Here is a 16,540-nt window from a genome sequence, read left to right as displayed (position 1 = left end):
GAACCTTCCATCCACAATCAATCAATTTCAAACTGCTATAACATTTTTGCAAATATTTAGCTCAGAAAATTTTAACTAAATGTAAATTTGATTGTAAGATTGGTTGTACAACTAATCTCATTACCATTCGAATAACTTCAAATTGATTTTATAATGGATGATTGTGCGCCGCCGAATGGACAAATTTATATCGGCTTAGCCGTCAAGCCGCCGCCGCCAGAGGTAAAACTTTAGTGTCAGCCGCCGCCGACAAAAATGGGTCGGCTTCATTCTCTGCTCTGTACTAACATAGACCATAGACCAAGGAAGGTATAGACATCTCAAGTGAATTCACAGCGCTGTAGTTTGTCTGCACACCGTAGATGGCTCTTTTTCGTCTGCAATTGAGTGATTTTTTAATTTGGCTTTAATATGTTTTCTTTCCTTTGTTCTCTCGTTGAAACACCAAATATTGTGAAAGTTTATAAAATACTATTCATCCACACCTTTTTTGTAATGCAAATTGACTACTTTATACGGTTATTCTCGTTTTCCAAAAATAAATTGAGTCACTTGACTGCGCAATTGAGTGGAATGACTGCGCACTGCAAATAAACAAAACCATGATGAATTATCAAGGTATGTCTCTATATTTTCTTGGTCTATGGTCTCTATTTTAATTGGTCTATGACTGTTTTACTATTTTAACTGGTCTATGCAACATGTAACCATAGACCAAGAAAATATAGAGACATACCTTGATAATTCACCATGGTTTTGTTTATTTGCAGTGCGCAGTCATTCCACTCAATTGCGCAGTCAAGTGACTCAATTTATTTTTGGAAAACGAGAATAACCGTACAAATTAGTCAATTTGCATTACAAAAAAGGTGTGGATGAATAGTATTTTATAAACTTTCACAATATTTGGTGTTTCAACGAGAGAACAAAGGAAAGAAAACAAATTAAAGCCAAATTTAAAAATCACTCAATTGCAGACGAAAAAGAGCCATCTACGGTGTGCAGACAAACTACAGCGCTGTGAATTCACTTGAGATGTCTATACCTTCCTTGGTCTATGATGTAACTTGCTATGTGCATAGACCAAGAAAATATAGAGACCATAGACCAATTAAAATAGAGACATACCTTGATAATTCACCATGGTGTTGTTTATTTGCAGTGCGCAGTCATTCCACTCAATTGCGCAGTCAAGTGACTCAATTTCTTTTTGGAAAACGAGAATTGCCGTACAAATCAGTCAATTTGCATTACAAAAAAGATGTGGATGTATAGAATTTTACATGTTTTTCCAATATTTGGTGTTTCATCTAAAGAACAAACGAAAGAAAACAAATTAAAGCCAAATTTAAAAATCACTCAATTGCAGACGAAAAAGAGCCATCTACGGTGTGCAGACAAACTACAGCGCTGTGAATTCACTTTCGTTGTCTATACCTTCCTTGGTCTATGATAGCATAGACCAAGAAAATATAGAGACATACCTTGATAATTCACCATGGTTTTGTTTATTTGCAGTGCGCAGTCATTCCACTCAATTGCGCAGTCAAGTGACTCAATTTATTTTTGGAAAACGAGAATAACCGTACAAATTAGTCAATTTGCATTACAAAAAAGGTGTGGATGAATAGTATTTTATAAACTTTCACAATATTTGGTGTTTCAACGAGAGAACAAAGGAAAGAAAACAAATTAAAGCCAAATTTAAAAATCACTCAATTGCAGACGAAAAAGAGCCATCTACGGTGTGCAGACAAACTACAGCGCTGTGAATTCACTTGAGATGTCTATACCTTCCTTGGTCTATGATGATAGTACTGTTCAAATGGTTTAAATGGTTACAATATAAGTACACAACTATACATTTGGTTTTTTTTTTTTTCAAAACATTAAAAATTTCATTGAGTCTTGCACAAAAGTTATACAGAATGGTAAAAATTAGTTATCTTTAAGGACTTAGATTACACTTGTTATACATATTCGATATGTACATGCATCAATATTATGTACTTCCTATACGATTGGCATAATTCAAAGCTTCCTTCTCGATGTACTTAGTAAAACGTGACAGATTAGTAAGAACGGTTTGTACAGCCGGATACCGTTCTTTTAGTTCCTTGCGTTGAGAGCGAACCTTTGTTTTGAATTGTTTTTCTAATTCCTTAATCACAACTGGTAGATTGAGATCTAGCAAAATTTGGTGCCAATCGTTGTCAGAAAACATATCCATCAGGGCATCTAAAGCTTCAGAAATTGTCCACACATCCTCTTCCTGTAAGACCAATTTATTTATGTACATTATACAAAGATATATAAAATGTAGGGTACAAACTCACTTGTGCACAGGCTTCGACTATAAACGAAACGATTACTTTAACAAGGGCTTCGTTCAGTAAACATCCAAGAGTTCCAAGCATTCGCAGCCAATTTGCACGTATCTCAGCCATACTGCAATTTCGAACTCCATCCAACATGAGCTATAATTGATATATTCATTTATTAAATTTCCAGTATTAAACTTTCGCAATGATGATCATATAATTAAGTAAATAGAAAGTTTCAATTAACCAAAAACAACAATAACAATTTTATACTAACAATTTTTATTTTAATTAGTTTAGAGAATTTGCGTTTGATTGAAAATATTTCGAAAAAAAAAATGACTTTCTAATTCGGATTGAAGAACTCTTTTCGCTCCGAAATTTATCGAGATAATTTTAATCGAAATTAAACCTAACCTATGGATTCCAGTTATGTATTTTTCCTGTATGAATATAGGAAGATTCGCTACGCTTTAGTTAGATGTATGAAATTTGGTCCATGTCGGTTAAGATATAAATATAAACATACGGGCACGGATGATAAAATTTCACTGCCACTTTCTCCATATTTCATCGAATTCTAATGAAATAGACACAGTTTTATATATAGATAGCTCTAAGCTAATTTTATTGATTCCGAATTGGAAGGATAGTTTTGGTTCTGGGTGCAGGGTTGTTGTGTCCGACAACAAGGGTATAATACGGTCGGTCTCGTCCGACTTAACCTTTTTTTACTTTTTTCACTAGCTGTATTTACTAATATCACTCTTTGTTGCTTTTCTACCTGCTTGTAGAAACTGGTGTGATAATCCTTGAATGACAATTCTTTTTTGGTTTATCTATAGTTCTTAATTTTTGATAGAAATCTTGATCTCGAACAGGCATAGCAAGAACATTTTGGGATATGATATAATATAAATATTACAATCTGTGGTATGGATATGTCGTTTATGAGGCAATATGGAGGATTGAAAAATGTTTATTACCTCCAAGTCATTTTGCGTCATTTGACTGAAAAGTTCTTTTTTACTTTTTAAATGATCCAGCGATGCTCGCATTAAAGACGTTGAAGGTTCTAATATCGTTGGATCCTTGGCTCCTTTGAATACTTGTTGGCCTAGATCTACCCAAACATTGTATATCGCGTTGTATCCACCTAAATCTTCAGCGTTCAGACAATTACATAGATTTTGTAAACACAATAGGGAAGATATTCGCAAGTTTTTTGTTCTGAAAATGGACAATTAATCAAAATATTTGAATTGTGATACATCTGGTCTAGATTAAAACTTACTTCATTAATAGGGGAATGTTGGAATCCCTCAATTGTTGAGCCAAATTGGTTTCCAATGGCTGAGCTCGTTGCCAAAGCTGAAATAATTTATTATATAAAACACGAACGGATAATGTAGCTATAATTTGCTTATTACCTTGTCAACTAGTGCGAGTGATTTAATAGCTTCAATAATATCCAACGGCAGTTTATCGCCTTCATTAAGATTATTTGTGCTTCCATTGCTTATCTTTGACTCGTAATCAACTATACTCTCATTTTCAGAAGTCTCTTCATCTTCCATATCGGACCATTCTTGAAATAATTGTATACAAAGGTAAAATAAATAAGATGTTTATAAATTAGATATTATATATTTATTGTAATATCAATACCAATCTCCGAATTTATAAAAACATCAAATAATATTGATGAGTGATGTAAACTACAGATCACTACATAGAAAAAAATTTCACAGTTGATTAAAGTCTACAACCTAATCAATTAAAAAAAAATTATTTGATACAATTCATTCTTAATCAAATTAAGTTGAATTGTCCCTTTTAATATTTTATGTATAAGTCCATATCGGGCGAAAGATGGGAGCTATGGGAGCCATATATAAATCTGAACAGATTTCTTCCACCATTTTTGTCGGTGGCAGCTTGACGGCTAAGCCGATATAAAATTGTCTATTCGGCGGCGTACAATTTTCCATTATAAAATCAATTGAAGTTTTCCGAATTGTAATGAGATAGTTGTACAACCAATCTTACAATCAAATTTACTTTTCACTCAAATTTTCTGAGCTAATTTTTTGTAAAACAATTATAGCAACTTGATACTAATTGATTGTAGGTGGAAAGTTCAAAATATTGGCAAAAACTATAGCAATTATTAATACATTTTTCTAATATAAATCTATATTTTTGATTACTTGGCGGCTAAATTTGAGTCGACATATTCGGCGGCGGCGTCGACCGCCAAAAACGGGTCGGCGGCAGCTAAACTCTGCGTCACAATGGGGTTCTATTCTATTTGACAAAAATGTGTTCACTGACGGACGGGTAGACAGACATAGATAGACTCATGCAATATTCGCCAAAAAAAACCATGTGTCTCTCTCGTCTCCTTCTTGGTGATGAAAACATATGCACTAACTTATACAATACCCTGTTCGTCAGTGTTTTAGGGTATAATTAAAGAAAAAATATTTAATATAAAGGTAAAATAATTATAAATAAACATCAGCCAGCGATTGTGTTTGTTTTTCAATTGATAAGGACTGCATGTAGTTTCGTCTTTGTTTCGTGACACGCGTGATTCACGTAAGTCGTGAATGAAATTTAACTAAATCTCGTGAATGTGACTAAACAAAAATATGTCGTGCGTGAGAGTGTGTGAACATTAAATTCATTCACGAAGAGAATTTGATGTTCACGTGAATAAAATTTCTTCGAAACACGCTAACGAAACCGTTCATGTTCACGTTCGCGTTACGTTCACATTGACGATAAGATTAACGTTCATTAATCAATTCACGCTGATGATAAAATTTACGTTCACGGATCAATTCACGCTATCGATGGAAATTCACGTTCACGATATTCATGTAAATTGTCGTATAACGAATATTCACCCTTATTCCTGAAGTCGCCCTCGCTCTCGCCGTCGCTTTTTGTCGTCTGTCGCTTTTAAGTCGTCTCGTCATTCAATTGGTATTCCTGTGAAGTGGCGACGGCAACGACGACGATTACTTTTTGTACCAATTACAATACTCGGTAATAAAAGGCCGATATCACTAGAAAACAATCAGCTGACGTGCAAAAAAATGATTTTAATTTTTTCGGCTTAAAATATTTTTATTTCCGACGCAATTCTATGTCGAAAAATCAAGAAAAATAATTAAGGACAGTAAAAGCTTCCAAAACTATAAAAATGGAGACGACGCTTAGATCAATGGCACAAGGATCATCATGAAAGAAAACAATCAGCTGATATACAAAACTGAATTTTAATTATTTGCGTTTAAAATGCTATTTATTTGTAATCCAATTTTGACTTGGAAAATCAAAATAAATGATAAATTTGACTCGGGGAAATGATTTAGATATCTACATTAGGACAATAACAACATCCGGCATATACAATTGGAACGACGTTGGCATTTTGTGCCCAAGGATCATTCAATGTTCGTGAAGGACGCATTTGTTATCTAAGTTTGGTGCTAAATAAAATACATTGGCCTTGAAGGGTTTCTATTAAAAATAAATGGAATTGAAAATCAACACGTTTACTTTAATTGTACAGTGTTCTTTTCTATGATGTGAATGTGATGACCATAACTGCTATATATACTGATTTTTTCCCCATTTTTTGTAATTGTTGAAGATTAGTCACTTTACCTCTTACCAATTTCTATTTTTTAAATTTATTTTTCAATTGTTCGATTAATAAAGTCTAAAAAACGTCTTCAAAAATTAAACACTAAACTCGTCGCTTGTAAATTTAAAGGCGACAAAAAGCGACGATATTGGTGACAAAAAGCGACACCAGGAATACCGATTTTCTTCGATAGCAGAATATATCGACGAACGGAATACCAATTAGTGGCGACAGAGGAAAAGCGACGGCGAGGGCGACTTCAGGAATAAGGGTGAATGTCACAACAATTTTTGTGTCTCGAAATTTTTCGTGTATCACGAAAATTGTCGTGAATATCGAAAATAGTCGAGAATTGTACGTGAGGCTTTAACGGTTGTTCCTGAGTGAAATTCCACCTACGCGCACACCTCTAATTTTAAGTTTCTGTTTACTTTTGCCGTGACAACAACAAACAATTACGAAGAACTGCTCAACGATTCACATTGATTGTGGCGACTTGGCAATGCTTGACACTGTAATCGCTTTCATTCCTTGAAATATATATTATATTTAAAACTTTTGTCGTCATTGGTTTTGATTCCTGAAGTTCCTGCTATACCAAGTTACAGCATTGTAGAAGTACCCAGTGCTGCCGCTACTACTTCAATCGAAGTATTTTGCTTCTTTTTCACAAAATTTACTTCGTCACTCCTTCTTCAAAAAATCTGCTTCACTTTTTGTTCTGCTTCAAATTTTTAAATTTCCCCATATTACCTAATTGTTTTTCCTATTCCTTTAATTACGTTGAACATAGCGGTTTTAATGATTGAATTATTAACCGATGTGGACCAATTTTTGCATAGTTGTTAGAGACCATATAAAGGGTGATTTGTTAAGAGCTTGATAACTTTTAAAAAAAAAAAAACGCCTAAAATTTGCAAAATCTCATCGGTTCTTTATTTGAAACGTTAGATTGGTCCATGACATTTACTTTTTGAAGATAATTTCATTTAAATGTTGACCGCGGCTGCGTCTTAGGTGGTCCATTCGGAAAGTCCAATTTTGGGCAACTTTTTCGAGCATTTCGGCCGGAATAGCCCGAATTTCTTCGGAAATGTTGTCTTCCAAAGCTGGAATAGTTGCTGGCTTATTTCTGTAGACTTTAGACTTGACGTAGCCCCACAAAAAATAGTCTAAAGGCGTCAAATCGCATGATCTTGGTGGCCAACTTACCGGTCCATTTCTTGAGATGAATTGTTCTCCGAAGTTTTCCCTCAAAATGGCCATAGAATCGCGAGCTGTGTGGCATATAGCGCCATCTTGTTGAAACCACATGTCAACCAAGTTCAGTTCTTCCATTTTTGGCAACAAAAAGTTTGTTAGCATCGAACGATAGCGATCGCCATTCACCGTAACGTTGCGTCCAACAGCATCTTTGAAAAAATACGGTCCAATGATTCCACCAGCGTACAAACCACACCAAACAGTGCATTTTTCGGGATGCATGGGCAGTTCTTGAACGGCTTCTGGTTGCTCTTCACTCCAAATGCGGCAATTTTGCTTATTTAATTGTTTGCTCACTTGGTCGATTATGTAGACCATAAATCGGACGTAAAGCGCGAAACACATTTCGAACCGAACACTGATTTTGGTAATAAAATTCAATGATTTGCAAGCGTTGCTCGTTAGTAAGTCTATTCATGATGAAATGTCAAAGCATACTGAGCATCTTTCTCTTTGACACCATGTCTGAAATCCCACGTGATCTGTCAAATACTAATGCATGAAAATCCTAACCTCAAAAGAATCACCCTTTACTTACACCATGTACCAAATTTCAGCCGGATCGGAAATTTGGTTCTCTTAGAGGCTCCGCAAGCCAAATCGGGGGATCAGTTTATATGGGGCCTATATATAATTATGGACCGACGTGGAACAATTTTTGCATGGTTGTTAGAGACCATATACTAACACCACGTACCAAATTTCAACCGGATCGTATGAATTTTGCTCCTCCAAGAGGCTCTGCAAGCCAAATTTGGGGGTCCGTTTATATGAGGGCTATACGTAAAAGTGGACCGATATGGCCCATTTGCAATACCATCCGACCTACATCAATAACAACTACTTGTGCCAAGTTTCAAGTCGATAGCTTCTTTCGTTCGGAAGTTAGCGTGATTTCAACAGACGGACGGACGGACATGCTCAGATCAACTCTGAATTTCACCACGACCCAGAATATATATACTTTATGGGGTCTTAGAGCAATTTTTCAATGTGTTACAAACGGAATGACAAAGTTAATATACCCCCATCCTTTGGTGGTTAGGTTAGGTTATGTGGCGGAGGGTATAATAAAATGAATTCTATTGTTTTGTTTTCAAAAATGTATGCTACTTCAATTTTATTCAATCTACTCCACTTTTTTTCCAAAATCTACTTCACTCAATTTTTCAGTAGCGGCAGCACTGGGAGTACCTAAGTAGGGAGCCACCGTGATGCAGTGGTAAGCATGCCCGCATTGCATACACAGGGTCGTGGGTTCAAACCCAATTTCGACCGAACACCAAAAAGTTTTTCAGAGGTGGATTATCACACCTCAGTAATGATGATTTCTGACATTTCTGAGTGTTTCAAAGCTTCTTTAAGTGGTTTCACTGCAATGTGGAATGCCGTTCGGACTCGGCTATAAAAAGAAGGTCCATTATCATTGAGCTTAACATAGAATCGGGCAGCACTCAGTGATAAGAGAGAAGTTCACCACTCTGGTATCACAATGGACTGAATAGTCTATGTGAGGCTGAAATATCGAGCTGCCACTATACCTAACCTAACTAATTTAGTACCACGAACAATTTTATTTGTTTAAACCCTTAAATGCACAAGAACACCGATTCCTCAGATTTTTTGTTTGTTTTCCTTTTTTAACTAAACTAAACTAAACTATGTTTTTGTTTACAAATAAACAATTTGATTTTATTAGAGAACAAGTATATACGGCCGTAAGTTCGGCCAGGCCGAAGGTTAGGTTAGGTTATAGTGGCAGCCCGATTAAATTTCAGGCTCAATTAGACTATTCAGTCCATTGTGATACCACATTTAACTAAAAGTACCTATTGCATATGGGCACTTCTAGTCTTAATCACTGAACCTTCTCTATTATTTACTTTCGTTGAACCAACCAGATTGCTCCAAAAACATTAACAAACTGTTTAAGTTAACGTTTTCCAGGTCCGCCAGTAATCTAAAGCTATATGCTCCTAAAATTCGCTTTCGCCTTACACAAAAAGCAGGACACTCACACAAGAGGTGTTTAATTGATTCCTTTTCCTCCACATCATGACAACTTATACAATAGTCATTACACTTCGCGCCTATAGTTTTTGCAAATTCGCCTATCAGGCAGCGACCCGTTATAGCAGATATCAGGAGTGCTATCTGACGCCTTGAGAACACTAGCATATCTAGTGTGCGGTTTAAGTTTAAATGGGGCCATATTTGCTTGGTGTCGTTACAACCCTTGCAATTCTCCCATCGAATATTGGCCATCATAACAGCCTTCTCACGCAGTAAGAGCTTGCAGGTGGCCAGAGGCATACCAACAGATTCTAGTTCCCCTGGAATATGTAAGGTAGTTCCTAGCCTTACTAACTCATCTGCTTCGCAGTTGCCCGGTATATTCCTATGGCCAGGCACCCATATTAGGTGAATATTGTACTGCTCAGCCATCTCGTTGAGAGATTTGCGGCAGTCTATGGCCGTTTTCGAGTTAAGGAACACAGAGTCCAAGGATTTTATTGCAGGTTGACTGTCGGAGTATATATTAATGCCAATATTTGTTGGAACATTACTTCTCAGCCAATTCTCCACCTCTCTTATTACCAATATTTCAGCCTGAAAAACACTACAGTAATTAGGTAATCTTTTCGCTATTCGAATTTCCAGATCTTTAGAATATACTCCGAACCCCACTTGTAAATTCAATTTGGAGCCATCAGTATAGAAATCTATATATCTTTTATTCCCCGGGGTCTGTTTACACCACCAGGCCAGGCCGAAGCTTATGTACCCTCCACCATGGATTGCGTAGAAACTTCTACTGAATACTGTCATCCACAATCGAATTACTTGGGATGCGGTATCACTTGCCGATGGCAGGGTATCTTAAAACTTCCTAACACCGTCTTCTAAATTGCAAGGCAGTCCATATGTGGTATATATTAAACTAAAAAAGGCCGATTAAATACGTATATAATTAAGTTTGACAAAATTTTCTATAGAAATAAAATTTTGATAAGTTTTTATAGAAATAAAATTTTGACAAAATAAAATTTTGACAACATTTTCTATAGAAGTAAAATTTGGACAAATTTTTCTATAGAAATAAAATTTTCTATAGAAACAAAATTTTGACACGTTTTTCAAGAGAATTAAAATTTTGACAACATTTTGACATTTTCTATAGAAATACAATTTTGCCAAAATTTTCTATAGAAATAAAATTTGACAAAATTTTCTACAGTAATAAAATTTTAACAAAATTTTCCATAAAAATAAAATTTTGACAAAATTTTCTATAAAAATAAAATTTTGGTAGATTATTTTTGGCTCGAGTGGCAACCATGATTATGAACCGATATGGACCAATATTTGTGTGATTGGGGATCGGCTATATATAACTATAGACCGATATGGACCAATGTTTGCATGGTTTTTTGAGACCATATAACACCACGTTCCAAATTTCAACCGGATCGGATAAATTTTGCTTCTGCAAGAGGCGTCGGAGGTCAAAACTGGGGATCGGTTTATATGGGGGCTATATATAATTATGGACCGATATGGACCTATTTTTGCATGGTTGTTAGAGACCATATACTAACACCACATACCAAATTTCAACCGGATCGGATGAATTTTGCTCCTCTAAGAGGCTTCGGAGTTCAAATCTAGGGATCGGTTTATATGGGGGCTATATATAATTATGGACCAATATGGACCAATTTTTGCATGGGGGGGCCCCATCCTATGGTGGAGGGTATAAAAAGAGTTATGATTTTTTAAATGAAACAAAACTGGATTTCGTAGATTTCGGTCAAAATTTTAAGACGAAAGGATTTTTTTCTAGTAGCATCTTAAAAGATACAGTGCATTTAAGCATTAACTTCTTTCAAAAACACAGTAGTTTTGTTAGGCAACGCCAATAAACGTGGGAACATTTCTAAAGGGAATTTCAAAGGGTAACCCTAATTCATAAATCTTATGGCGATTTCGATTGGGAAAAAATGGGCAGCATTCTCGTAATTGATTGTCACATACGAAGGACACTGTCAAAAATTTTGGATCCTGTATCCCTCAAAATGTTATGAATTAATAATAACTTTGGAATGCCACTATCATTTGGGCGAAAATACAATGAGGGAAAAAGTAGTGTAACACCAAGGCAACATATTTTTTGCGAAGCGAAAACGCCCTTAATCCTTTGCCAATCTTTCAACTGTACATCAAATTTTAGAGAATGATACCATTTATTTCCACAAAAAAAAAAAATGACACCTAGATTGCACTGATGCATTTGAATGATATCCTAGTAAAATGTTGAAAACACATAGCATACCTTCATCCTCGGGGGAGCACAAATTTGTTATAACTTCAGCAGCCACTCGTTGTGCATCCAACAAATACCCCACATCTCTAACAGCCATGTCAGCTTCTGTTGGCAATTCTTGACGTCTTCTTCGGTTTGCAGCAGCTTCTTCAGTTTCGTCTACAATAAAAGTTGATTTTAATTAGAAACGAATACTCAGGATTCGGTTATCCAGATAGAAATATTCACCATCTTGAGTATCCATTTTAATTTCAAGTTCTGGAGTTTCTTTTTTCATGTCTTGGTTGGGTAAACTTGTTAGTGTAGTAATTGCGGATTGATGGTTTGCATCGAGGACTTCCGATAATGCTTGTAGAATTGACCCTGAGTAAGAGGCGGCCAAAGCCGGGGCATTACTTAGAATGCCAGCCGCCAAAGTACGCAAATATGTCTGCCCATAGTCTCCAGTTATTGACAAAAGACACAGGAAATTCGGAACATGCTGATTTAGAACAAGCCATGACTTAGGATTATTTTCAGTGACCACCAAAAGACACTGAGCCACAGAAATTGCAATGTCCAAACCAAACATATTGAAATCTAGGCATCTGATGAAACTTTCCATCAATTTCGTTTGGTTAATTGTATCCACTGCCACAGATGCCGTTTCACACAAGTTCCACAGCAGATTAATGGCTTGCAAAAATATATCCGATCGAAGATCCATTTGGTTGCACATTTTCTCATCAAACGTTGGTCTCCAATCAGTATCGAGAGAATATTCGGTAAGTAGTGTCAGTAATGGTGTCAGCACGTCTTGTTCAACGAGAAAATCGCAGACGTCCGTTCCATTCACTGAGAGATTTCTTAAAGCTCCTGCAGCAGCATTGCGAACAGAAAGATCTTTTTCGAAGAGCAAAGGAGCAGCAATCCGCACAACATCGCTTTGACATATTGCAGTTACCTTATCTTTACTTGCCGTCAACACCGCAAATGATTGGAGACCATTTAGTTTTTCCTCGATGTTAGCATTTTGAAGTTGTTCTCTGATAGATTCAATGGGACCGCTTCCCCCAGTAGCTTCGAACTCTTCACAGGCATTAAGGAAATCATCAACCTCAGTAGCTTCCAGTCCAATAGGGTTAACCTTTAGCCCAAATCTTGTTTTAGTTTTTCTTGTTTTCCCCATTATTATTATTGTTCATCTACTGTTTTTATGAAATCCACGTGCCAGACAGAGTACGAATCCAGAATAAAAGCTTGTTACGCCGTTATCTGACTGACTATAATATCTTACAAGAGCAGTGATGCCGACTCCCGAAGTTCAAAAAGCACCAAAAATATATTATTGTTACGTTTTTATATTTAGGCGTTTTTAATTACCCGACAATTAAAACACAGTTCTTTTAAATAACGACAATCTACAATTTATTTACTATGACTTCACACTTTACAATTCGTTCACACTGAAGTTATTCGTTTGACGCTTTAATTAAGACTGACTCGTTAGCAGCATGCGAGCGCTTTTATATATGACGGTGTGGCAATACGAGAACATTCTGGTAGCACTACAATATTCTGGCAACGCCAGAACATTCTTAGACAATGCTAGAAGGATCTACGACCATTAAGTTGTTCGTCTGGTGGCTGCCAAACACATACACACTCACATAGATATATGCTCGCATTACTACAACAACAATGACAATAGACAATGAGATAAAATGAGAATGCAGAATAACAAAGCAAAGGGGTTGCTATTCTATGAGAGAGTAAGAACTAACATTTCAGTAAGCAAACAAAAGAACATAAAAGAAGTTCAGGAAAATACTAGAAAATGAGTAGATGATTCCAACAAGTTATAACGAAATTTTATCGTTACAATTTGAAATTTAAATTAACGGAAACTAATTTAAATAAACTTAAATCTATAATTATCAAATTCGTAACACTGCCTCCCGCTTAAGCCTGTTCGTCCCGAACAGGCACAGAACCTGTTCCGTAAGGAGCCAATCGTTCCAGATGTACAACTTTCATCTTTGATCTAGGGCTGTCGTCCTTCTGAATCCGGTATACAACATCATTGATCTTCTTGATGACTTTGTATGGGCCTTCCCACTGTGTTTGCAGTTTGGGACATAGTCCTTTCTTTCGTTGCGGGTTAAATAGCAGAACCAATTCTTCTTCTTGGAAGCCCTCAGTATTTACAGCACGATCGTATCTCGCCTTCATTCTGTTGCTGACCATTTTTATTTTGTTGCGCACTGATTCGTGAACTTCTCCGAAAGTGTTTGGGATGTCGTTTCTGTTTTCTTCCATGGCGAGCTCATAAGGTTTAGCGCCGAATATCAGATCTCCAGGCAACTTTAACTCAGTTCCGAATAGAACATTGGCCGGTGTTCGAGAGGTGGAATCATGAATGGCAGATCTATAGGACAGCAAAAACTTTGGTATATGCTCGTCCCAGTCCCTCTGGCCGTTGTCCACCACTTTTCGAAGATGTTCCTCCAGGGTGCGATTAAACCTTTCTACCATGCCATCGGATTGTGGATGTAATGGCGTAGTCCTCGTTTTCTTGATACCAAGGGATTCACACATCTCTTTGAATATGGCCGATTCAAAATTTCTTCCCTGGTCTGAGTGAATCTCGGACGGCACACCGTAGCGACATATCCAGTTTTTGTTGACCACATCCACAATCGTTTTTGCCTCTTGGTTTGGAATTGCATACACCTCCGGCCATTTGCTGAAGTAATCCATGACCACAAGGACATAACGGTTTCCAGAATCACTTACTGGGAAAGGGCCTGCCACGTCCATTGCTATTCTTTCAAACGGGGCTCCAGGTCTATACTCTTGCATAGGACCTCGACTTTTCCTTGTTGGACCTTTCGCCTTCATGCACTTCTCGCAATTGGCTACCCATTCAGCAATTGATTTCTGGCATCCAACCCAGTAGAATCGTTGCTTCACTTTCTCGGCGGTTTTGGTTATTCCCAGATGACCTCCACTGGGACCATTATGGAACTCCGCCAAAACGTCTCTTATTTTGGAATCTGGAACGATGATCAAATTTCGGTTGCTTTTGCCATCTTCGCTTTCCCATTTACGTTGCAGGGATCCATTGACTAGAACTAAACTATCCCATTGAGCCCAGTATGATTTCATAAGTGGACTTTCGGCTGCGATGTCTTTCTTACTGGGCTTCTCGTTCTCTTCCTTTGCCGAAATAATTTTGTTCAAAACGGGATCTTTACGCTGTTCTGTTGGCCAGTCCACTCCAGATTCGATGTGTAACAGCCGAATATCAACAATCTCCTCCTTATGTTCAGCTTTCGAGCAGTGCTTGCATTCTATACTGCAAGGTCGACGTGACAAAGCGTCAGCGTTACCGTGTTTTCCACCTTTTCTATGCTCGACACTGAAATCATAGCTTTGGAGCCTCTCGATCCAACGTGCCAGTTGAGCTTCCGGATTCTTGAATTGGAGCAACCATCGTAGAGCTGAGTGATCAGTCCTGAGCAAGAAGTGTTGTCCATACAAATATTTATGATAATGTTTTACACTCTCTATGACGGCTAGCAGCTCTCGTCGCGTTACACAGTAGTTCTTTTCGGGCTTGGACAACGTTCGGCTGAAATATCCGATGACCTTCTCCTTGCCGTCTATCTGTTGGGATAGCACACCTCCAATACCATGCGCGCTAGCATCTGTATCCAAAACAAATTTTTCGCCCGGAATAGGATACGCTAGAACAGGAGCTGAACATAAAAGTTCTTTTAAATGTTGGAATGAATCCTCCTGTTCGTCGCTCCACTGGAACTTCTGACCTTTTTGCGTCAATTTGTGGAGACTAGCGGCGATGCTGGCGAAGTTTGGGACGAATCGTCGGTAATATGTACATAACCCAAGGAAACTTCTTAATTCGTGGAGATTTCGGGGTCGTGGCCAATCTCTGACAGCTTGGATTTTGTCTTCGTCGGTGGATATGCCCTCTGCAGTCACATGATGACCCAGATATTTAACTTCCCGCTGGAAAAGGGAGCATTTCTTTGCGTTAAGGCGTAGACCAGCGGCTGACAATTGCTGGATAACGTCTTTCAAGTTCTTAAGGTGCTCGTCAAATGTTTTGCCCATCACTATGATGTCGTCCAAGTATATCAAGCACGACTTCCAGTGCAACCCCTTCAGTACCCGCTCCATCAATCTTTCGAAGGTAGCCGGAGCGTTGCAGAGCCCGAACGGCATTACATTGAATTGCCAGAGACCGCCATTAACGCCAAAAGCCGTCTTTTCCTTGTCTTTCTCGGCGATCTCTACTTGCCAATATCCACTCTGCAAATCGAGCGTAGAAAACCATGTTGTTCCGGCTAGTGTGTCCAACGTGTCATCAATGCGTGGAAGCGGATAACTGTCCTTTTTGGTGACATCATTCAGTTTTCTGTAGTCCACGCAGAATCGGGTACTTCCATCTTTCTTTTTGACCAGCACAACTGGGGAACACCAAGGACTTGATGACGGCTCGATCACACCACTCTCCGCCATTTCCTTTATGAGCTTTTGAACTTCGTCTCTTTTTGCAAGGGGAACACTTCGAGGTGCCTGTTTTATGGGCCTTTCTTCTGCGGTTTTAATTTCATGTTTCACTACAGATGTTCTTCCTTGATTTCCCTTTTCAGAAGCAAAAGCAGAGGCGTTTTTCCACAACAATTGCTTGGCTTTATTTCTCTCTGACGGCGATAGATGACGTGTCCAAGCCTCGACATACGCTTCTAGATGTTTTCTCACTGCTCCATGTGTCTTTGATGAGTTGCCTTCCAAATTGACTATTGCCTCGGCTGGTGTACATTTGCCAATGTCAGAAAATTTTACAATTTGCTCGTGATTGTCAGACAAGTTCAAGACACGAACTGGTATTAGTCTCTCTTCGTTCGTTGTTACCAGGGCATTTGCTATCAAGATGTTGTTGCTTTTGTTTTCTGCTGGTTCAACAAC

The 16,540-nt window shown here is 37.7% G+C and overlaps 1 protein-coding gene across 1 annotated transcript; it reads right to left on the bottom strand.

Moving 5' to 3' along the window:
* Positions 1 to 1,864: 1,864 nt before the first annotated feature.
* Positions 1,865 to 12,807, bottom strand: LOC142225623 (HEAT repeat-containing protein 3). The gene is made up of 7 exons (XM_075295429.1): positions 11,795 to 12,807; positions 11,576 to 11,725; positions 3,752 to 3,909; positions 3,616 to 3,692; positions 3,308 to 3,551; positions 2,337 to 2,477; positions 1,865 to 2,272 (listed from the first exon to the last, which is right to left on the bottom strand). Exons 1-7 carry the CDS (start codon positions 12,732 to 12,734, stop codon positions 2,003 to 2,005), a joined length of 1,980 nt encoding a protein of 659 aa, XP_075151544.1. The 5' UTR covers positions 12,735 to 12,807; the 3' UTR covers positions 1,865 to 2,002.
* Positions 12,808 to 16,540: the final 3,733 nt, after the last annotated feature.

The sequence above is a fragment of the Haematobia irritans genome, chromosome 2, assembly GCF_050003625.1.
Source record: "Haematobia irritans isolate KBUSLIRL chromosome 2, ASM5000362v1, whole genome shotgun sequence".
In the NCBI taxonomy this organism is placed as follows: Eukaryota; Metazoa; Arthropoda; class Insecta; order Diptera; family Muscidae; genus Haematobia; species Haematobia irritans.
This window is presented reverse-complemented; position numbering and strand designations above follow the sequence as displayed.

Excerpts from the sequence above, each read along its gene's own strand:
- LOC142225623 (XM_075295429.1), bottom strand. The coding sequence starts at position 12,734 with ATGGGGAAAACAAGAAAAACTAAAACAAGATTTGGGCTAAAGGTTAAC. Across the intron at positions 3,552-3,615 it reads AACATTCCCCTATTAATGAA|AACAAAAAACTTGCGAATAT; the intron begins GTAAGTTTTAAT and ends GTCCATTTTCAG. Across the intron at positions 2,273-2,336 it reads TAGTCGAAGCCTGTGCACAA|GAAGAGGATGTGTGGACAAT; the intron begins GTGAGTTTGTAC and ends TTGGTCTTACAG.